At 42.3% G+C, this 23,129-nt stretch overlaps 1 protein-coding gene across 1 annotated transcript in view; it reads right to left on the bottom strand.

Annotated features, from left to right (window-relative positions):
- The window catches only part of LOC150047168 (ATP-binding cassette sub-family C member 12-like), a 33,283-nt gene continuing 10,154 nt past the window's right edge, over positions 1-23,129 (bottom strand). Inside the window, exons 4-12 of the mRNA XM_090357679.1 lie at positions 18,011-18,158; positions 17,459-17,692; positions 15,524-15,697; positions 14,728-14,875; positions 12,212-12,360; positions 9,338-9,445; positions 6,994-7,272; positions 1,620-1,691; positions 1-129 (exon numbers count right to left, since the gene is read on the bottom strand). Of these exons, the coding sequence (XP_090213805.1) occupies positions 1-129; positions 1,620-1,691; positions 6,994-7,272; positions 9,338-9,445; positions 12,212-12,360; positions 14,728-14,875; positions 15,524-15,697; positions 17,459-17,692; positions 18,011-18,158 (1,441 nt within the window). The remainder of the gene's footprint in view (positions 130-1,619; positions 1,692-6,993; positions 7,273-9,337; positions 9,446-12,211; positions 12,361-14,727; positions 14,876-15,523; positions 15,698-17,458; positions 17,693-18,010; positions 18,159-23,129) is intronic.

The following is a 23,129-nucleotide window of genomic DNA, read 5'->3' as shown; positions in this document are numbered from 1 at the left end:
TTACCTTTGATGATTGTACTCTTCTCCAAATAATATATTTTCTCTCACATTTCCATGAAAAATCCATGCTTGCTGTGACACATAAGCCAGAGATCCATTGACAGCCACGACTCCTCTCTGTAACTGCATCTGGAACCAAAAAAAAAAAAAAAAAAGGCTCAGAAGCTACACTCAAGGCCTCTTCCCTGAGCCTGTAGTCCCTGGCACCCACCCACTTATTCCATGGGCAGTGTGGTTTCAAAGGTGCCAGGGTCAGAAAGGTATCTCATGCACACACTGCAAAGCCCCACAGAAGGTCTCAATGTCAAGCACTTGACAGGAGTCATAAAGCGAAAATTAGGGAACCTGCCCTTCCAGAGCCCCAGTCACAGGCCTGCTGGTGCATATATTACCCCTGTAATTGACACATGTTTCTTATGCTGTCCAGGGGTCTGTGTTCTTAGGTAGAAAATTGAGTTGGGCCACCTCTCACACAACTGCCAACCCCAGCATCATCACAGAGGTGAACATAATGATTTCCAGGGTATAGTTACTTCAGGAGAGCACCTGACTCAGCCCAGCCTCACCTCCCACCTACACCTCTAGGCAGGGAGGAGTTGATACTCTTTCTACAGTCAAAGGAGGCCCAAGAAGTCAGTCACACCAGAGTTACACATGTATCATTACAGTGGGGTTCTACTGAAGTTCACTTCTTCAGAGGGACCCCAAATTCTTCTGGCTATTCACAATTCCAGCCATCCAATCTTCTCTTTAAGAACAGTAAAATGAGCCCGGTAAGGTGACTCATGTCTGTAATCCTAGCTACACAGGAGACTGAGATCTGAGGATCAAGGTTCAAAGCCAGCCCGGAAACAAAAGGACCTGAGACTCTTGTCTCGAATTAACCTCTAGAAAAGTGGGGCTTGACTCAAGGGTAGGGTGGTAGCCGTGAGCTAAAGAGCTCAGGGACAGTGCTCAGGCCAAGTTCAAGCACCATGACCCACCAGAAAAAAAAAAAGAACAGTAAAATAAAAGAGAACATATTTTTCCTGGAAAATTTCTCATTCATTTAAATACAACTTAGAAACCATGACAACATGAGCATAATAAATGGCCCCACCATGCCCCCGGGTGCTAGAGGTCACCACTAGCTAGAGGGAGCAGAGAAGGGACAAAACCCACTTCAATGAACCACCCACCCTCCAAGTGGGTCCCGTGTGATAAAGCAGCTGCACTGGGCAGACACTACTAGGGACATGGAGACAAACAAAGGAAAATGCACAGAAAGTCACCATGAGACCCCGGCTCTTTCATTCTCCACTACACTGCCTTTCTAAATCAGAACAACCCAAGCTATAGAAAAAAACATGTATTTAACATTTTTCCTTAAGCCAAAATGGAGCTCCAAGCAGAAGCAATTCCAATTTCACACATGGCCTCAGGGTGCAAACCCTAAAGTGTGTGAAAAGAGTGGGCCATGTCTAGCCAATGGAAATGGAGCTGCCAAATGCATGAACACCTCAGAAATCTACCAAACATGTGCACAGTCCCCAGAGACAGCCCAGTCTACCAACTGACCACTCAAACCCCGAAACTAGGCATATGTATGTGCCATCTTGCAGAACTCACTCCCTGCTTACCTGTCCTAGGAGAGCTGAAATGAGGGAGCTCTTCCCGCTTCCAACATTCCCACAGATTCCCAGGACCTTCCCCTGCCAGAGAAGTAGAAAAAAGACACAGTCACAGTCCTAAGGTGTCAGCGGGGACAAATGCTCCTGTGGGTTCTGAGGTGGCAGCTGCAGCCTTCTACCCCACCCCAATGCACATAACCTGGGAAGATGCTAGGATGTGAGTCTTAATTAAGTACTCTCCTTTGCACAGCACAGCAGAGTTCCCAGAGGGCTTCTAGAAACTGTGTACAGACAGGCACTGATGTGAAACAGTCTTGTGCTAATCTGGGAAAAAACAGGCAGTGGACTTTAAGTTGTTCTGTGTCTCTAGGAAAGCAAGGAAGGTAAAAAGGTGAGATAGCCCAGAGGAACACAGGTGGCCTTTAAAGTGATTTTTCCAAAGTCTTTTTATTAATTCCTCCATCATCACAATTCAAGTTAAAAATACTGGGCAGCTACTCTGTTTTAGCATGTTGGGCTCAGGATTTCAATACAGCTGCAGATTTGTTAATTCGTCTTCAAGTCATTACTGAGCACCTGCTACATGCCAGGGAGTGATCTGAACACCAGTGCTGACACAAAAGCAAAGAACAAAGCAGGTGAGTCCTGCATCTGCACTATGGAGCTTATGCTTTATCTGTGGAAGACAGACAAGAAGCAAGAGAAGGAGCTGGGAGTTTGGCCGAGTGGTAGAGTGCTTGCCTAGCATGCACAAAGACCTGGGTTCAATTCCTCAGTACCATATACATAGAAAAAAGCCAGAAGTGGTACTGAGGCTCAAGTGGTAGAGCTCTAGCCTTGAGAAAGTCCAAGGACAGTGCTCAGGCCCTGAGCTCAAGCCTAGGACTGGAAAATAGAAGAAGCAAGAGAAGCAGGCAAAACCTGGCGTATGTGAAATATTCACCATGGAGAAAGAAAGCAAAGGGAGTGAAAAAAGCTGGGGACACAGGAAAACCACCTGAGAAAGCAAGACCTGCCAAGTATAGATGCTGGCTCAAGGGTGTGTATGAATACATTATTCTGTTTTCAGAATAACCAAACATATCCCAAACAAGAGAGGAAATGGTACATAAAAGGAAAAGTGGCCATAAATGCTCTCTCACGGAAGGCAAATGAAGCTCCTGCCATAAGGAAACTCTGGGAAACTGAGCACAGTTTTATATAAATAGCCCAGAAGTTATTGCCTGAGGCCTGTTTCCTTGTCTGCCAAAATCTTAGCACCCTGGGAGTAGGGTAAGGAACTCTCAGACACAAATGCAAACTCTTCTGTTGGAAGATGGCCAGAGCCTACCAAGGCACAAGAGCCAAGGCAGCATTTGCTATAGGTGATGTTTAAGTAAGTTACGAAGGAGGCTGAGGGAGGGAGCATGTAGACCTCTACAGGCAGAGGAACAGCCCATGTAGAGATTGAGGTAAGCATGTTCCTACTGCTCTGTCTGAACACATGTTGCATGTGGACCACTGGAGAATTTTCTCTCATAGGGCTGCTCCCTGTAGTCACGTAGAGCAAAGATACCCAACATGGAAACAGACACAGCTTTTTTCCATCCTGAGCTGGGCCAGGATGTATATATATGTATATACATATACATATATTTGTATATATGGAATTGTAATTAAATCCTTTTGTATAACATGTAGTAATAAAAATATATTTCGTGCTGGGCACGGTGGCTCATGCCTGTAATCCTAGCTACTCAGAAGGCTGAGATCTGAAAATCAAAGGTTCAAAGCCAGCCCCGCACAGAAGGACCTGAGACTCTTATTTCCAATTAACCTCTAGAAAATGGGAAGTGAAGCTTGGCTCAAGAGTAGGTTGGTAGCCTTAAGCTGATGAGATCAGGGACAATTCCCAGGCCCAGGGGAAGGGCGGTAGCCTTGAGCTGAAGAGCTCAGGGACAGCGCCCAGGCTGAGTTCAAGCCCCATGACTCTCCCCCGCCAAAAAAAAAAAAAAAATACATCTCTTTAAAAGTCCTTGAGTCCTGTCCATTTCTTAAAGCCTGCAGCACATTCTTGTCTCCAGGAGAAAACACTCAAGGTCTGTACTCTCTGGGTTCTGATAGTTCATTTGTTCACTCAGCAAATATTACTGGGGACTTCTGGCAAGGTTCTGGGCTGGCTGTTAAATACATAACTCTGAATAATACCCCCCCTGATATCCTGGAGGACAATGTCTAAAGGATGATGAAGATACATTTGGAAAAATATGGAAAACTTGAGTTAAGGACATTTAAGGGCAGCACTTAATCAGGATAATTATTTTTAAAAGGGTAACAAAATTGTTAATAGAAGTTGAAGTTAACCATGGGTTTAGTATCATTGATCACAAGTACTTTCTGAAATAAGCACAATTATAAAAATCCACAGAACAGGTAAAGAAACAGATATTAAGAGCTTAGGCAATGCACCCAAAGCCATACAGCTAGCTGCTCAATGTCTGACAATAGAACAGGAATCCACCAGGCATCAAAGGAATAGTAATCCCCATGCCTGGATGTCTTCAACTATACACCTTCCACTTATTTTACAGTGCTGACCTTGGCCTTGATGCACAAATCCAGACATTGTAGCAACCTGAGAATAGCATTTAGATGAAAACCACTGCAGGGATTTACAGAAGTTTCTTTAGATGGTACCAGTTTTCTGGAACCATCTGAGAAGGCATGATTGGAACAATCAGATGCTGTGCACCAAAGGCACTGGGATGCATGAAAAAGACAAAGCGGCTACTTTCAGCAGGACTAAGCTTAACTTTACTCAGACCACTGAGTGGCAGTGACTATGTAACAGGCAGCCTTGTTGTCTGCCAGAGAAACCAATCCTCATGGTAAACTACTGCATGGCAATAAACATCTTTCCTCCTGTAGTGTTTGCATGGGGCAAGAGTGAGTCAACAGATGGGAGATTCAGACATTAGGGACATCATTAGTGCTGAGAACTATAACAAAATCACTGTTGCCCTTGGGAACACTGCTGCAGAGATGTCCAGGGGTCAAAAAATCTCAGTTTCCTGATTTTGAGGGAAAGATGGGCCTAATGTTGGCCAAATGACAAATGAGATTGCATCAAGCTATAAACGTGAAAAATATAGTACGGTGAAAAATATCATCGCTACATGAAAAAGAACTGTAGAAAATCTTTGCCAGAGGTATGTCTGATGAGGATGTAGTTACAAACATATATATGGAGCTCAAAAATGCTAAATCCCCAAAGAAGCAGTAAACCAGCAAAGGAGCTAAATAGAAACTTCTCAAGAGGAATACAAATGACCAATAAATACATGAAAAAAGATTCAGCATCCCTGGTAAATTAAAACACCATTGAGATTTCATCTCACTCCAACCATCATGGCCACAAAGAATATGAACAACAACAAATGTTGGCAAGAATGTAGGAGAAAAGGAAAACTAATATGCTGTGGATGGAAATATAAAATAGTGTAACCACTACAGGAGTTGGTAGAGTGATTCCTCAAAACATTAAAAACAGACTAACACTACAATCCACTCTTGAGCATCTATCCAAAAGATAGAAAGGTAAGATACAGTAAAGACACTTGAACAATCATGTTTGTTATAACATATTCACAGTAGCCAAATTATGGAAATAGCTCAGGTCCTCTATAACAGTGCAAGGCTCAAGAAAACATCATATATGTATAATGAAATTTTACTCATCAGAAAGAATATGTCATATGCAGGGGAAAAGACAGTCTTGGAAAACAGCAAATGAAGTAAGTCAGGCTCACAGAGAGAAAGTGTGCATATTTTCTGTCATATGTGGATATTAAACTTAAACATAAACATACATGAAAACACAGACTGGGCCATAGGCATACACAGACAATCAAACTGACTAATATGCTTATAGTACATGCAGGTGGCTTTCCATGGTGCAATTCCTTTGAACAATTTACAGATAGTTTAACAAAATGATTATCCAAAAGCTGAAACATGCCTTGCCTGAAGTGAGTGGGAACTAAGAGGAGGGAGAGAGACAAATGGAGAGAGGCCTGGTGGGAAAACACAGTGATAATGTTCAGTATACACACATGGAAATGGCGTTAGAAAACTTTAGGAGATGGATGCGAGGTGAAGGAGAATGATGGAAGGGATAACGCTAATTAAGATGCATACAAGTAAACCCAGTGGACAATAAAAGACAAATAATTACACCTGAACATGATTAACTAAACAGCAGTCTAAACATTCACACAGTGAGATTGAAAGGATATTCTTAGGAGAGGATCACAAGGGCTCAATAGCTATGTGCATAAGATCATATAAAATGATGCTTATCAAAATGAACTCCAAGAAATAGAAGAGGTTTTTTATTATACTGTTTGCAGTTCTTCCTCATCCTCCTCCTTCCACTTTTTTCTTTGGTTTATTCCCTTCTGTCACTGTTTTTTTATTTCTTTATGCTTTGACTTATATATGTTTATCTGATTTGGGGAGGGAAAGGGGAAAGCACAGAAACAGTGGGACAAAGCGTGAACCAATTTAGCAGTGAAACCCACTAGACACTATGTTGGGAATACAACTTTTGGGGGAGGGAATTCAGGAGGGAAAAAACTGGGAGAGAATGAGGGAGAGGGTGATAGTATTCAAAAGGAAATATACTCATCATCTAAATTATGTAATTGTAACCTTTCTGTACATCACCTTTACAATAATTTTTAAATAAGAATTGTACATATAAATGGATATGTTAAATAGAAATCACTTTGTAAAATTGAAAATAAGTGAAAAGTTAAAATAAAAAAAAAAACTGGTTCCAAGGGAGGCACTGGAAAATCAGTGCTAATAAGGAATTGTGTTCTCAAAGCTTGAGGAAAACACCTCCAATGTTTACATACATAATTTTCCATTGGGGATAGAGAGATAGAGCACCTGGTTAGGTACAGTCCACCCCAGCTTCCATCCAGCTCAAACTAAATTTTATGAGTCATACAAAGGCCATAACTACATAGTATGAGGATAAGAACAGAGGCCATAACTTCAGATCCACAACTACCTCTTTAGTTTAGATGCTGAATGCCCTGGTGTTAGAGGCTTGATCCTCAGGGCAGTACTATTGGGAAATGAGGATGACTTTCAGAAATCAAGACCTTATGGGTCCTTATGGACCATGATCTCTTCTTTCTCTGCTTTCTGGCACACAGACTAAGTGACCTGACTGTCCTACCTACCTCCCACCATGCTGTATGACTCTCAGTAGAGGTTTGTCATGGAGCAACGCTTCTGGACTAGAACCTTCAAAACTGTCCAAATAAACCTATTCGCTTTATAAGTTGCCTCACGTATTTTACTACAGTCCTATGAAGCTGGTGACTACACCCACCTTTCTCACCACAAAGTTTATGTTGTGCAGAATGGATTTGGGGCTGCCACTTTGCTCCTCTGTGCTAGCAACCTCCTGGACTGATGGACTTGGCTCACTGTATATGTCTGGCCTCTTTTCCTTGAAAATTTGCCTTTTCTGGTTCATTACTTTCTTTGGATCATCTTTCATGTAGGCTTCTTGCTCCCATGTCAAGGTAGCATTTGCCAAAAACAGCATAGTATCTGGATCTTCTGGTTGAGTGATGTAAGATGGAGGACTTTTTGCTATGAGAATTTTCTAAGATTAAAGAGACAAAATTAAATGGGCAGACATCATCCATTTTCAGGAATCCCCCCAATCTATCTCCCAATGGCTCCACATCAAAATCTTGACAGTACTAACTCTAGAAAACCAGGACAACTCAGAAGCATTTCCACCCAGGGATGTGGGGATTGCACCACAAAATAACCCACCTCATACTACGTACTGCAGATGCCTCTTCAACTCTGAGGCCTGCATGGTCTCCCTCACCCCTCATGACCATGACAATTGGCATCAGCTAGTCTCTGGGTGATGGCCTTCACTGCCCAACATTGGTGCACATGAAACTAAGGGCATGAGCTCAGTCTCTGCTATGTCCTCCTCCAGGACCCCATGCAGCTCAGTTCAACAAAACATTCACCAAGTAGCTACCATATGCCAGGCTATGGAGTAAACAGCAGAAATGTCAATTATAAATAAGGCATAATTCCTGTCCCTAGAGAGGTTGGTCTGGAAAGAGCTGAAACCTGCTAGAACATTTCAGTGAATGTGATAAGGACATATTGTGTCCACACATTGTGGTACTGTGACTGCCAGAGAAGAGAATTCTGACTCTCCAGCTTGGTTCATGTAGTTGTTGCCTGAAGTGAATCAGTACAGAAGCAATACAAGCAAAAATGAGGGAGGGAAGAGAAGTTAAGGGCATTTAAGCAGAGGGCATAGCACAGGCAGACAAGGAGCCATGCAAAACACAAAACGTGTTGGAAGTATGGGTGAGAATAGTAAAAAAAAAAAAGTGATTACTAAATTGCAGAGATCAATGAGGATGGGGATAGGGGGAATGTAGAGGAGAAACTATGTTTAATCCAGAGGAAGGGAAAAGGACAAGGGTTCAGGATTGCAGTAAGTGAGTATTGGTAACCAGAGAGAATATTCTAAGAGCTCTCTGTGGACTGAGTATGATGTGGATTTAAGAAAGGGAGTGTTAGGAAATGAGGACAGGTGTGTAAGTCACCTCTGAACAGAGGTGGCAGCTGTCAGGAGAGAGCAGAGGTTGAGGGTCCAAGAAAAATATCCTTCCCCTAATCGGAGAGATATTTCCTTTTTTTTTTCTGCAATCACAACATATACAATGAATGTGATAGTGTTAATGTGTTTTGTCCCCAGAGTGGTTAACAGTATCTTCCAATCCAATCTTATAACAATGCCTGTTAAAACGGAGGACACAGGTTACCAGGAGGTAAAGAGGGGTACCACCATTGCTGGATTCATGGGTTGGCAGCCCCTGAAATACAAAGGGCTCCTGTTCCTTCTCATATGTGGATCTTAGATCCAAATTATAATCTTTCATGTAAACACACAGTGGGCCACAATCAAGCAGACTGTCTTGAAACTCTAAGTAGTAAATAATTTGAACAGTTAACAGCCAATTTAACAAAATGATTATCAGAAAACTGTAATATGCCTTGAATGGGGAATGGGGTTAATAGAAGGAAGAAGCAGAGAGATAGAAAATGGAATGGTGGAAGGATACAGCCATAATGCTCAAAAGGATGTTGGAAACGATTTGACTGATGGAGGAAATGGCGGGGGAGAGGAGCATGGAAGGTATGACTGATTAAAATACACAAGACTCATGCCTCTAATCCTAGCTACTCAGGAAGCTGAGATCTGAAGATTCAAAGCTAGCCTGGACAGAGCAATCAGACTAATTTTTATCTCCAATTAATCAGCAAACTTGCCAGAATTGGAGGTGTGGCTCAAGTGGTAGAGTGCCAAGTTTGAATGGAAAATGTCAGGTGAGAACTTGAGGCCCTGAGTTCAGGCCCCAGTACAGCTACGAAAGATAAAAATAAAAACAAAAGATTCATTGGCCAAGGAGAGACTCTCCTGTTTCTACAAGGACAGGCTGCTGCCAAGCTCTCACTGTTCCACCTTGGTCCACACTTACTGTTCCAACCTCCAACGACATCCTTGTCCTGATGTAAACCCCACAAGTGGCCCACGCCCTCCACTGGATCTGTACAGCACCCCTATTTCTGGGCATTTGCCCACCCAGAAACAAGATCTCTCTTCCCTACTCACCCAATGTTAGTTATACCTTCATTCTCCTTAGAGAGACTTTGGCTTCGGCCGCTGCTTTGACCGAGAAAGGCAAAATTGCAATTGAAAACTTCATTACATTAAACATGGCAATCACACTAAATGCCTGAAGGACAAAAGAGAAATGTGAGGGGTTAGCTTGATGAGCAATCCCCACATAAGAAGTAGAGGCACAGTTGGGATTCACAGAGGAACATGTTTTCATTTCATGGCTCAGAAAACACTGGTTGGCAAATTCAGGACAGTGGCATCTTAATCTAATTTGCTTTTTGATTTTCAAGGTATGGTAGGAAATATATCCATTAGAATTTAGATGAAGAAGAGAGGTGCAAGGAAGACCCCTCTTTGAATGCATTTGCAGACATCCCTTCCTAACCACATCTTCATTTGCACAGTTTTGCACACTGTCCCTGGTCATTCTGCACTCTCAGTTCCTTTCACTGAGCCTTTGTGGTCACTGCCTACTTTTCTACACAGGCAAAGCCGTAGGACTGGAGGAGGTAGCTCCCTGGACAGACCTATTGTAGAAGCGCTCCTGCTTCTACAGTCTGGCCTCTATTCCCTGCCTTCCATGAACCAATGACTGATAGAAAGTGCCTTCCCCCAAACTCCCTCCCATCTGCACAAGGGTCTTCATCCTGAGCCTGCTCAGGATGTGAGAAGTCAGCCTTCATGTAGACAAACTTCCTACTTTCCTTGTTCTGCTTCCCTGGTGGCAGAAGACCTCATGTCAGATTCTATCTCCTCATTCGTCCAATTACAACTAGCAGCTTTTCTCCAAACCTTCATCTAAGAAAGTTATCACACAACTTCCTTCAGCTGAGCAATCCTGCCTACAATGGAATGGGTCCCTGGATAGGAACTCAGGTTTCCATTCATTCTAGATACTTTATTAAGGTGATGGTGAGCTAGGCTGTGGTGAATCATGCCTGTACTTCTAGCTATTAAGAGGTTGTGATCTAAGAATCATACTTTGAATCCAGCCCAGAAAAGAAAAATCTGTGAGACTTATCTCCAATTAAACACCAAAAAGTCAAAGTAGGGGCTCAAGCTTTTTTGCTAACTTTGAGAGAAAATGCTAAGGGTCATTCCCCAGGCTCTGAGTTCACTCCTTATTACCCACACATGCACATGAAGGATAGTGAAGGATGTTCCTATATTCTCTGGGCCTGAATACATTTCTGAAGGAAACTGAGCTCTCTGTGTCCCAAAGGCCCACCTTTGGCTCAGGAAGTCCAGGCCTTGCTTGATTTGTTTGATGAGCTATTGCTAAAGAGAAAAGTATTCCCAGTAATTGGCCTGTTCCATTCAGTCTGCAGTGCACTGTCACTCATTACGGTTTACATTCAGAGCTGGGTTCAAAGTCCTAGGGTCTGTAAGAGTAGCCCAGTCAGAAGTTATGACATGCTGGATAACTGAAAAAGATAAAATTGTCACATATGGGCCAGGAGTTTGGCTGAGTACTAGAGTGCTTGCCTAGCATGCACAAAGACCTGTTTCGATTCCTCTGTACAACTTACATAGAAAAAAGCTGCAAGTAGTGCTGTGGCTCAAGTGGTAGAGCGCTAGCCTTAAGAAAGTCCAAGGACAGTTCTTAAGCCCTGAGCACTAGACTAGCCCCAAGACTGGCAGAAAAAAAATTACCACACACACACACACACACACACACACACATACACTTACACACACGATAGTAATAACTAACATTTTTATTGGGGATGGCTCAAATAAAGCACCCCACTTTCTCAAGCATGACGCCTTTTCTTTTTTTAACTTTTATTTTGCCAGTCCTAGTGCATGAACTCAGGGCCTGAGCACTGTCCTTGGGCTTTCTCAAGGCTAGAGCTCCACCACTTGAGCCACAGCACCATCTGGCTTTTTTTATATATATGGTACCAAGAAATAAAACCCAGGTCTTTGTGCATGCTAGGCAAGCACTCTACCACTAGGCCAAACTCCTGGCCCTGATTCCTTTTCTTGATACCTGTGATCTGAGGGACTGGGGAATAGTGATTAATGCTTCTGTTTCTGTCTCTGTCTGTCTGTCTGTCTGTCTTCCTACATGTCTCTGTCTTTCTCCCTCTCCCTCTCCCTCTCCCTCTCCCTCTCTCTCCTTCTACCTTCCTCCTTTGTTTACTTTGCTTCAACTACTTGTCTGAAGATATTTAGTTTAACATCTTAGCTGGACTTTTACTTTATTTATCAAAGTCAATGTTCATTCACTTCAACTCACCATTCCTCTGTCTCAGGTTCCTTATAAAAGCATCTACTTCTCACATTCCTCCCAATTCCCCTCTGAACTCCCATCCATCCTTTGCCTGGCCTGAGTAAGACCCTCTGACACAGTAGTTAAGGGCCAGGATGCCCATGTGCTTTTACTAAAGCAATTCATGCTTCATCACAACTATGCTGACAAGATTGATAGACATTAAACCAAAGCCACATGTCGTCAGTGATTTGCCACAAGTCATGGCCCACAAGTTGAAATTTACACAAAGCAGACATGACTCCCAATCTGGGAAGGGGAGAATTCTGATCCCAATCATGACTCTTTGACCTCCAAGTCCCTCAGAAGGAACTAAGGGAATGACCTCAAACTCTCTGGCTTATAGTACACAGTATATGAAGAAGAGAGCCAAATACTCTGTTGGTTTCAGTGTTTTTCTGCAAATATAAAATAGCAGTCTAGTACTCAGTCTACCTGGACTCTATCAGGGCCCAGGGAAGAATCATGGGCAGGTTCTCCTGCCCTCCTTGTTAGTCCAAGAACTAATTATAAGCTGGGAGTTTTGAGGTGGGAAGGTCGGAGGTCCCACCTGGGCCTGGCAAGGGACAGAGTATCAAGCCAGCCAGGTCTGGAGATGGTCCTTACCACAGGGGCAGTGAGCTTGCGCTTCAGGAGGACATGGCAGGTGAACGTGGACACGATGGCAATGGTGGATACAATAGGGGCCATGGCGGAATTTCCACTTTGCACGTAGCCGGCTTTCTCCAGGATTTGTCTTTCCCTCTTTCTTATATCTATGAAGTAGAAAACAGCTCTGATGTGTGCATGTCAAGCATCAGGATTAGGAAACATATTACCAGTTCCTGGTCTTTCTCCAAACGATGGTGAAGTTGAAATGGCAAAATTCAGAAATGCCTGGGCACAAACTCAGGGCAAACTGGCAGCTTGGTATGAATATGTGCCTGCTCGAGTGGACGGCTTCCAAGGTCCCCTCCAGCCCTGATAGTCCACGAGTCAGTCAGAAGCCCAGAGGCCTCCAGGGTCCAGGCAAGGACAAGGGATGAGAAGTGAGCAGAGGATGCGGGGTGGAAAGAACAGACAGCAAGACTTCAGTCAGACCCCTCCTTGTGTGAGCTGCCTTTTGCTGAACTATTATGAACTTTGTTTTAAATAAGGAATTATAAAGAAGAGGGGGAGAGCTGAGAGTATGGCCTGGTGGTAGAGTGCTCGCCTAGTATGCACAGAGACCTGGGCTCCATTCCTCAATACCACACATTCAGAAAAAGCCGGAAGTGGTGCTGTGGCTCAAGCGGTAGAGCACTAGCCTTGAGCAAAAAGTGTCCAAGGACAGTGCCAAGGCCCTAAGTTCAAGCCCCAGGGTTGGTAAAAAGTAAAAGGTGGGGAGGGCCTGGGCTCACATCTGTAATCCTAGCTACTCAGAAGGTTGAGGTCTGAGTATCATGGTTCAAAGCCAGCCCAAACACCAAAGTCCATGAGACTCTTCTCTCCAATTTACCATCTGGAAACTAGAAGAGGTACTGTGGCTCAAGTGGTAAAGCAGTAGCCTTGAGCTGAAGACCTTAGGGACAGTACTCAGGCCCAGAGTTCAAGCCCCATGGCTGATGGAGAAGAAAAAGAAGATGGAAAAGAAGAAGAAGAAGAAGAAGAAGAAGAAGAAGAAGAAGAAGAAGAAGAAGAAGAAGAAGAAGAAGAAGAAGAAGAAGAAGAAGAAGAAGAACAAGAACAAGGAAGAGGAGGAGGAGGAGGAGGAGGAGGAGGAGGAGGAGGAGGAGGAGGAGGAGGAGGAGGAGGAGGAGGAGGGAACAAAGAAGAAAGGGAAGAGGAAATGAGAATTTATTGGTTCTTGAGTAATCTATAAGAGGAGATAGGCTTGGGTTTGGGGTGTATATGGAACAGAGAGTGGAAGGTAGATTCTGGCTTTAGTCTGATGCTACAGACAAGACCTCAAAGGCTCTTTCTGAGCTTAATTTTCTCATCTTCCATTTATCTTAAAAGCAGAAAATGTGTCTTAATCATTGCTCCCATGATCTCGTACATAGGAATCTGGCATATATTTATTGAATTAAACCAGTTGGAGTTACATAGAATTGGGTTGATATCAATTAAGTCAAATTGAATTTCATTAAGTGAAATTGTAATAAAGTACATTTAGAATGTGCAGAAATGTTTCTGAATCCTTAAAAAAGTCTCCTAGGACTTCTCATGTGTCATCTAGGCCACTTCTTTTAACAAGCTTAGAAACGTGTTTTCTTTGATCTTTCTGTTTTAGGGACAAGGTCTCACTATGTAACTCAGACTGGGCTTGAAATCATGGTCTGCCTACCTCAGCCCCTCGAGAGTAGAGATGACAGAAATCAGACCACCATATACAGCAGTGTAAGCTTTCTAAAGCCACTTGTTGATGTAGGGACTCATAGTTCCATTCTAATTACATGCTCGCACCAGTACATAATTGTCAATTCAGAGTCAACTATAACCATGATTCTGATCAATTATCAGTCAACCTGGACCCATGCCAATAATCATGGCAAATGTCTCTACATGAAACATGTCAATATTTGCATTTCCAGTTATTGTGACAGTTTTCATATCATCGTTTTTAAATCTTCATGTATATACTTGTATCTGAAGGAATGGATAGTGGATCAAACACTATTAAACCATTGTGTGTGTGTGTGTGTGTGTGTGTGTGTGTGAGAGAGAGAGAGAGAGAGAGAGAGAGAGAGAGAGAGAGAGAGAGAGAGAGAGGAGAGAGAGACATAAAGGAGGGAGAGAAAGTCTTCCCTAAGTCAACGAAATAGCTTGAGATTGCTCCTTTACTGCTCCAGTGTGTTAGCAGATTTGTGTGTGTGTGTGTGTGTGTGTGTGTGTGTGTGTGTGTGTGTGTGTGAAAGGTTCCCAGTCAACACTAACATTTCCAGTGAAGACAAAGCCTTGTATTTTTTACTTTGGGGTATATCAGATATCTGGGTCTGTTATAAACTCTCCACTATCCTTGAAAGAATCCTTTGACTTGTGAGAGCAGCCTGAAGGGTCCCCAACAGCTCCCTCTGCAATACTTCTTCCTGGGAACCCCAAGGACCTCTTAGAAGAGCACATTCTACAGAATAAGTGATTCTCTAAGCAGCTTCGCATCCTACCTTGAATGGTGTTTGTAAATGATTTCTCCCAGGCGTACATTTTAATCAGTTTGATACAGGTTAGAAACTCATTCATTGTCTGAACTCGCTTGTCTGTCACAGAAATTGCTGATCTTCGGAAAGTTGAATTGAGCTTAGCCATAAACATCTGAAATCAAGGTACAAACATGATGGTCTGGGAGAACTGCTGAGTTGCAGTTGGCCTAAAAGTCCAGGAATTAGAGCCTAAGTGCCAGGGAAAAGTTCTAAAGAAAGTTGACTGAGGTCATCAGATGAGTGCATCCCTTGGCCTGAGGGAACCTGCTGGTAATCAGACAGGTGATATGACAAAAAGTACCAGGATGCCAGGCAGTGTCAGGGATTTCAGTAAACTGAGGAAGCATGCCCCTCTCCCCGGAGTGTTCAAGTTCTAAAAACAAAACAAAACTATGGCAAGGTGCCAGTGGCTCACAACTATAATTCCAGCTACTGAGAAGGCAGAAATCTGAAGCCAGCCTGAGCAGACAAACCCAAGAGTGTTGTATCTCCAAATAACTACAAAAAGCCACAAGTGACACCGTGGTTCAAATATTCAAGTAGTAGAATGTTGGCCTTGAATGAAAAAAAGCTAGGGGATAGCACCGTGGCCTTGAGTTCCAGCTCTAGTATACACACACACACACACACACACACACACACACACACACACGCAGCAGCACTGTGCTGGCAGAAGAAAGCACACTTGTGAGTGCCAGGTACACACCTCAGAAGTGCAGCCTTCTATCCTATTCAATTAAAGCATACAGGACTTCTTTACCTGGATTGGGATGAATATGAGATACACAGATATCCCGATTAAAGCTGTGGGCCCCAGAATGAAAAAGGCATACATTGCACAAACGATCATTAGGATGGGGATAGTGGCTGGCAAGGGACAAAATAAGGCGGCTTCAAACAAGGAATAGCTATCACTTGACAGTACGTTGAGCACCTAGAAAGAAAGCACATAGGTTCCATTAAGAAGAATCACTCAGACATTTCCTCAACCAAAGGTTTTCCAAATGACTGAGGGGACTAATGTGAGTTTTATTTCGTTTTGTTGGTTTGTTTTGGGTGGTAATGGTGCTAGGATTTGAACTTAGGGCCTTGCACTTAACTTAGCAGGTTCTCTGCCACTTCAGCCATGCCTCCAGCCCCAACATGCTAAGTATCCCCCTGACTTTGGGGAGACCAGTTCCTTAGAACTGAGAATCCCAAAGAAGGAAGATTTAAAGTACTAGATCTATCTAGGAGCATGCTGGAGATGTATTGTCATCTATTCTTCATCAATCTTGCTCTTCTTCTGTATCTACACAACATTGCAACTAAAAGACTCCATCTCCCAGTTGACATTGTAGAAGATGTGTGACCACAAGACCAGAATATGGATGCCAGAATACGGAAGAGAATGAAGGGAGAAAATCTTTAAAGGGGTCTTTCAGCATAGAAGATACATCTCTTTTGTTTTTCTCTACTTCCTCCTCTTTGAAAGGTGGCTGGGATCAGTAGCGCCCGTCCTGAGCCACACGTTAGGACAGTGACAAAGAAAGAGGACCTCAAGGCCCCCCACCAGCCCTGTGTATCCACTTCCAGCCTCCTGTTATGTAGGATGAAAGTAAATAAACCTTTAATCTATCACGTAATCCACTCTCCGGTATAGGCAGAAGCCAATCACTATTGATATAGGATACTTAGAATACATGAAAGAGAAACTTTAAGAGAAAAACAAGTCCTTTCTCTTCACTCATACCACCTGGGGTTCCCTTTATTAGGAAACTCTCCTAAGAGAGAAGGATTTTATTGCTAGGGATTAAGGGCAAAAGAAAACTGTCAATTATGAAGTGTAATAGGCATGCTTGTGGTGATGGCTTTGAAACCCAATTGATATGCAACCGGAATTAATGGATTCATCAATCAACTTAAAAAGAAAAACAAGGTTAAGTGTTTTGTTATGTTTTTTTTTCTATATGGTTCCTTAAAATCTGTTTTAGTAGAAAAGTAATGGAATAAAGAGTTGTTTGAAATAAAAAAAAAAAAAAAGAAAAGAAAAACAAAACCCATGATTACACAATGTATCCCAGGCCAGCCCCAAACTTATTGTCTTGGGCCTCAACCTTCTAATGCTGGGGTATCAGGCAAATGGCCACTGTATCCAGCTAGTCAGTTGATTTTATAAACACCTACTGTGTTCTGTGCTGCCCTGTTGTCTTCATTGATGAAGGGGCTGGGGAAAAATCACCCCCATGCTCCCTCCCAACTGGAATCAGAAGTCTCTAGATCTTTGAATGCCTTCGTTTGGAGGCCCCACCATCTACCTCACTTAGCAGAGAGAAGGGACAGGATGGACAGGGCGTAGACAAGCAAAGCAAGGCAGGTACCCCTCCCAGGAAATACACCTCACACATTCACAACACCAGGATTGAGTTTCTTTTTATGGTTGATGGAGATCTTGGAGCTTGAACTCTGGGCCTGGGCGCTGGCCCTGAGCTCTTCAGCCCAAGGCTACTGCTCTTCCCTTTGAGCCACAGCACCACCTCCAGTTTTCTGGTGGTTAATTGGAGATAAGAGTCTCACGGAACTTTCGTGCCTGGGCTGGCTTTGAACCACGATCCTCAGATCTCAGCCTCCTGAGTAGCTAGGATTACAGGCGTGAGCCACTGGCGCCAGGCCAGGATTGAGTTTCTAATATTAAATGTCCTCTGGACCAGCTTACCTCTCCAGCAGAGATGTGTGCCAATGTCTTAAAGGACACCAGATTTTCAAAAACCAACGTGGAGAGGGCCACTTTCAACCGGATGGCTGTGCGGTAATTTATGGCCCAGGCAAGGGCCCAAAAGAGGACTTTGGTAAACTCGGTGGCAAAAAGGGCTAGGCACAGGCTGATGCCAACCCAGACTTTCCCAGAGGTGCTCTCAGTGTACTTGAGGATTTGGTGAATGAGAACAGTCTGTAAAATAGCACAACAGAGAGAGAAGACCACTGAAGGAGAAGTTGGAGTTGGAGGCTTTGAATAATGTCAGCAAGCTGACTTCTCCGAGACCAACTTTTTTTAATTAACTTCGGTAGCTGCTGCTGTGCCTGACAAAGATTCATTTTATGAAAATACACACACACACACACACACACACACACACACACACACACCAGGAGCACAAAGATAACGACAAAGCATTAAAGCCAATAGCTCGTAGAGAAAAGAACTAATGGCAATTTCACACAGCGGGGACCTAGAGGAAAGGCAGGGGAGGGGGCCAGCCCTACTCACGGGCCCAAGGGCTGCCATGACGATGCAGAGAATATTTGCTACGACATCCATCAGCACGCGTGTCCTCTGGAATTTCCAGGCTACTCGGACCAGAGAGGCCTTCTCGGCACCCACCTTTTCTACCTCCTCATCCCAGAGGACTCGAAATCTGCAGTGAAAGAAAGGGAGGAGAATAAATAGTGGACCTACTTTTAGAAGCTTGAAAAGAAATATGGCATAGCCTCTGTCCAGGAGTTAAGGCAGCAGTGCCTAGGCACAAACTGGCATGAATCTGAATAGATGGTGCTGAGACTATTTCCAGGCCTTTCTTTCCTCTGTCTGTTTACCCCAACATCAGTTCTGACAGATCTTCTCCATGGGTAAAAAAAGATCATTCCCTTCACGGGCTAGTGGCTCATGCCTGTAATTCTAGCTACTTAGGAGGCGAAGATATGAAGATCATGGACTGAAGCCAGCACAGGCAGACAAATCTTCAGACTCTTATCTCCTACTCACCAGTAAAAGGCTGGAAGGTGTGGCTCATGTGATAAGAGTACCAGGCACCCTGGGGCCGGGAGTTTGGCCTAGTGGTTAAAGTGCTTGCCTAGCATGCATGAAGACCCGGGTTCGATTCCCTCGGTACCACATACATAGAAAAAAGCCGGAAGTGTTGCTGAGGCTCAAGTGGTAGAGCTCTAGCCTTGAGAAAGTCCAAGGACAGTGCTCAGGCCCTGAGCTCAAGCCCAGGACTGGCAAAAAAAAAAAAAGAGTAGAGTACCAGGCACCCAAAAGCCTGAGTTCAAGCAAAAAACCCAAAAAACAAAAAACTGTCCATTTCTCAATAGTTGCATACCCAATGCTATAGACATGGTACGGGAAATATAAACACAACTACATAGACATAAAAACTTACGACTCTAGACACCATATAGCAAAAACATTTCTTAGCAGAAAGAACAGCGCTGGAGGAATTTCAATTCCAAACTTTAGACTCTATTACAGAGCTATAATAATCAAAGCAGCTTGGTACTGGCACAAGAACAGGCCTGAAGACCAATGGAATAGAACTGAAGACCCAGATATTAAACCACAGACCTATGGACACCTAATCTTTGATTAGAGAGCCAAAAAAATAGAATGGAAAAAAGACAGCCTCTTCAACAAGTGGTGCTGGCAGAACTGGTTAGCACCTGCAGAAAAGTTGGATCCTTCTTTGTCACCCTGCACTAAGATTAACTCCAAATGGATCAAAGACCTCAAGGTAAAAGCAGATACACTGAAAACTTTACAAGAAGGAATAGAAAATACACTAGGCCTCCTTGGCACAGGTCGAAACTTTCTTAATAAGGTCCTAGAAACACAACAAATCAGAGAAAGGCTGGATAAGTGGGACTGCATTAAACTGCAGAGCTTCTGTATGGCAAAGGACATAGCTAGTAAATTAACTAGAAAGCCTACAGAGTGGGAGAAGATCTTCATAACCATACAACAGACAAAGGCCTCATATCTAAAATATATCAACAGCTCAAAAAATTGAATCATTCCAAAACTAATCTCCAAAGTAACAACCATTCCATTAAAAGATGGGCCAAGGCTTAAAGAGAGTCTTCCCTGAAGAAGAAATAAAAATGTCCTATAGACACATGAAGAAATGCTCAACATCTCTGGTCATAAAAGAAATGCAAATCAAAACAACTCTAAGATTCCACCTCACTCCACTTAGAATGGCAAGGATCAAGAAAACGAATAACAACAGATGCTGGAGGGGATGTGGCCAGGAAGGATCACTACTACACTGTTGGTGGGAGTGCAAACTCGTTCAACCACTATGGAAAGCAGTGTGGCAGTTCCTCAAAAGATTAAAACATAGAGCTCCCCTATGACCCAGCAATTCCACTACTTGGCATTTGCCCATCCGTCCAGAAACAAGGACATACTAAATCCACTAGCACAGTGATGTTCATTGCAGCACTATTTACCATAGCAAAGATATGGAACCAACCCAAATGTCCCTCAGTTGATGAGTGGATCAACAAGCTGTTGTATTTATACACAATGGAATTCTATGCTGCTGTCAGAAAGAATGACATCGCCCCATTTGTTAGGAAATGTAAAGACTTAGAAAAAAATCATATTAAGTGAAGTAAGCCAGATTCAAAGGAACATAGGCCCAATAGTCTCCCTCATTTGTCATAAACAGTAGAAACCTTGAGCTCTCCTAGCAGAGATTTACAATAGAACAAAATCTAGAGACATAAGGCCAAATAGTATGACACTAAATGTAAGGACCTCCAGGATAAGGAAACAAAAGCCATATAATGAGTGACTGTTGTCCTTAATGTACCATGTTATCTCTCATCTCTTTTGCCATCCCTTGGTTATCTCATATTGTTACAATATTTCACCTTATTATCTGATATATTTTATATGTGCTTAATTAGTTATTTGAAATTGGATAGGGAAGGGGGAAAATCAAGCATGGGGGTGGGTGGGAGGGAAATGGGGACCATGTCATGAGAAAGGGTATCAATGTTTGTGAAGTTATGCACCTTCTGTCTGGTGAATATAATATAACCCTTCTATGAATCACAATAAAAGAATCATTCTAAAAAAAAGTCATGTTATACCAGTTATAATTAGCTTTAGTCAATGAAGACAAATGAAGGAAGAGGGAATAAAATTCTAAAACTAACGTTTTAGATTAGACATTTTATGCATTATCATATGGTTTAAAATGTTCATTTTGTAAATACAAACAATATATGTATAAATTTGATGGCAATGAACATTTGTAAGTCCCAGAAATGAAATAAACACCAACCCAAATCATTTGTATTAAGGAGGCAGTTCAGTACTTTAAAATCTTGTTTGATGCACCATTTAGTGCCTCTAAAAGGATATTCTGAGGTCCAGCAAGCTCTGATGAAGTCATACAGAATTCAACATGAACTCACATCCAATGCTCCCATTACTCACTTGGGAAGATGGTACTAAAAAATTACTGGTCATAGATGATATTGGAAATATAAACATAACTACATAGACATAAAAATGTATGACTCTATAGACAATGTTTTATTACACAGGTTAATATGTATCAATGACATATAAACCCTCAGCTTAATTTTAATTATGTTCTAAAATCTAAGTGCCAGTGATTGTATATAGAGATTCCCTTCTTGAATACTTGTTTGTTAAACACATCATTTGAAATATGATGTAAAAATCAATGTTAATAAATTCTTTAATAAAAAAACTTACGACTCTATAGACATAATGTTTTTTACATAGATTAATATGTATCTATGACATACAAACCCTTAGCCTATTTTTATTATGTTCTACAAATCTAAGTGCCAGTGATTGTATATAGAGATTCCCTTCTTGAATACTTGTTTGTTAAGCATTTGAAATATGATGTAAAAACAATGTTAATAAATTCTTTAATAAAATAAAAAACTAAAAAAAAAAACCTGTCCATAAAAAAAATCTAAGATTTGCATTGAGTGTGCAAAGAAGGTGAAAAGACACTAAAAGTCCAGACCAAGCAAAATCTTATGGGACTTCTAAGGCCCTAGAAGGAAACACAGATTTCATTCCAAATGCAAAGGAAGCCATTATGGGTTTCTTGAGCCCATGTGACAAGATCACTTCACATATCTGAAAGATCCCTTTGCCTTGTAAGCATGTGGATCATAAGGGAACAGGGGCAGCAGTGAGAGATGGTTGGCCTTCAGGTGAGAGGCAGTAGTGGTGGCAGGGAAGGTTTCAAAGACAGAGTGACAGAAGCCATGACAAGACTTGCCAAGGGATTAGGAAAAGAAAGAGTAGGAAGAATTGAGGGGGAATTCAAGTTTTTTGGCCTGACCCACTATGCAAATGGGGCTTACAGAAACAGAACAGAAAAGAGAGAAGATTGTCAGGCTGAGACTGCAGCTTTCAGTGTATGCCTAGCCCGGTTTGATCCCCAGCACATGCATACACAACAGCAGCTCTAAACATAAATGTATGTGAGGCATCCAAGTGCTACTATCCAGATTTTGCTGGGCATACAGATTTAGAATCTGGAAAAGAGGCTCGGACTAGAAATGGCATGTCTGAGTAGTACATGTTTGCTATGTAAGCCCCTGGAGTAGGTGGGATCACCTAGGAAAGGAAGATAACAGGGGAGAGAAGAAGAGCCTAAGTTTGTGTTGAGTAGCTGAAGGAAAACAATAGCAACAGATGGCATAATACTGGCAAGTGAGTTAGGAGGAAATCTGGTACTCCTCAGACACTGGTCCACCCCAACTTATGTTTCCTGACAACTCTCTCCAGGCCATAGATTATAAGCATTGACACAGCTGGAATTTCTTTAAAGAGCCTAAAATCTCTATTTAATAATTTAAAGTAAAAGAAGACTTTAGAATCTCTATTTTATCTTCTAAAAATAAGTCTACATAATTTTGATTCTAAGTTCTACAGAATCCAGAAGTAATTGGAAAGCTATAACTAATATCCCCAGCCCTTCAGTGTTTAGCTCTAGGCTGTTTCATGAATTTATCCCATGTGACCAAGGTAGGGCAACTTCCAAGAGAAATGAACTCAGGAGCTTTGAGATCTTGTCCTTTGTTTAAGACGTTCTGGGCCATCAATACCACAGTGTTTAGTGCTGCCATTAGAACTAAAGGAGTTGATATCTTTGTGTAGACAAAGACAAATCTTTATAAGCTTTAATGGAAAAGAGTAAAATGATTGACAACTGTAGAGTGGGCTCCATTTTTTCCCTTAAATGTGAAAAGTACAGGTAGACTGAAAAAGGGGCCCTTTTTCCACAGAAGATAGCAGGGCAGGGTGTGCTTAATCAAAGTAGGAAAACTCCAAATAGGACCATACCAATGTGTTAGCCATGTTTAACTCTTGAGTAAGAACAGGAGCATGGTATAAATACTTTCACTGTTCAAATTCTATTGCTTTAACACTATTATAATAGATGTGGATTCAACTGAACCAATGATATTTGCATTTTGACTAGTTAAAACTGGAAAACACAGTCAGTTTCATTTGGTTCAACCTAAATACATTTTGTGGTACAGAAGTCCAGTGACCATTTATTTACGTGTGAATGTATGTAGTAGTAGTACAGAAAAGACACCTAGAG

This window comes from Megascapheus bottae, chromosome 24 (genome assembly GCF_031878675.1).
Source record: "Megascapheus bottae isolate mThoBot1 chromosome 24, mThoBot2.hap1, whole genome shotgun sequence".
NCBI classification, from domain to species: Eukaryota; Metazoa; Chordata; class Mammalia; order Rodentia; family Geomyidae; genus Megascapheus; species Megascapheus bottae.
This window is presented reverse-complemented; position numbering and strand designations above follow the sequence as displayed.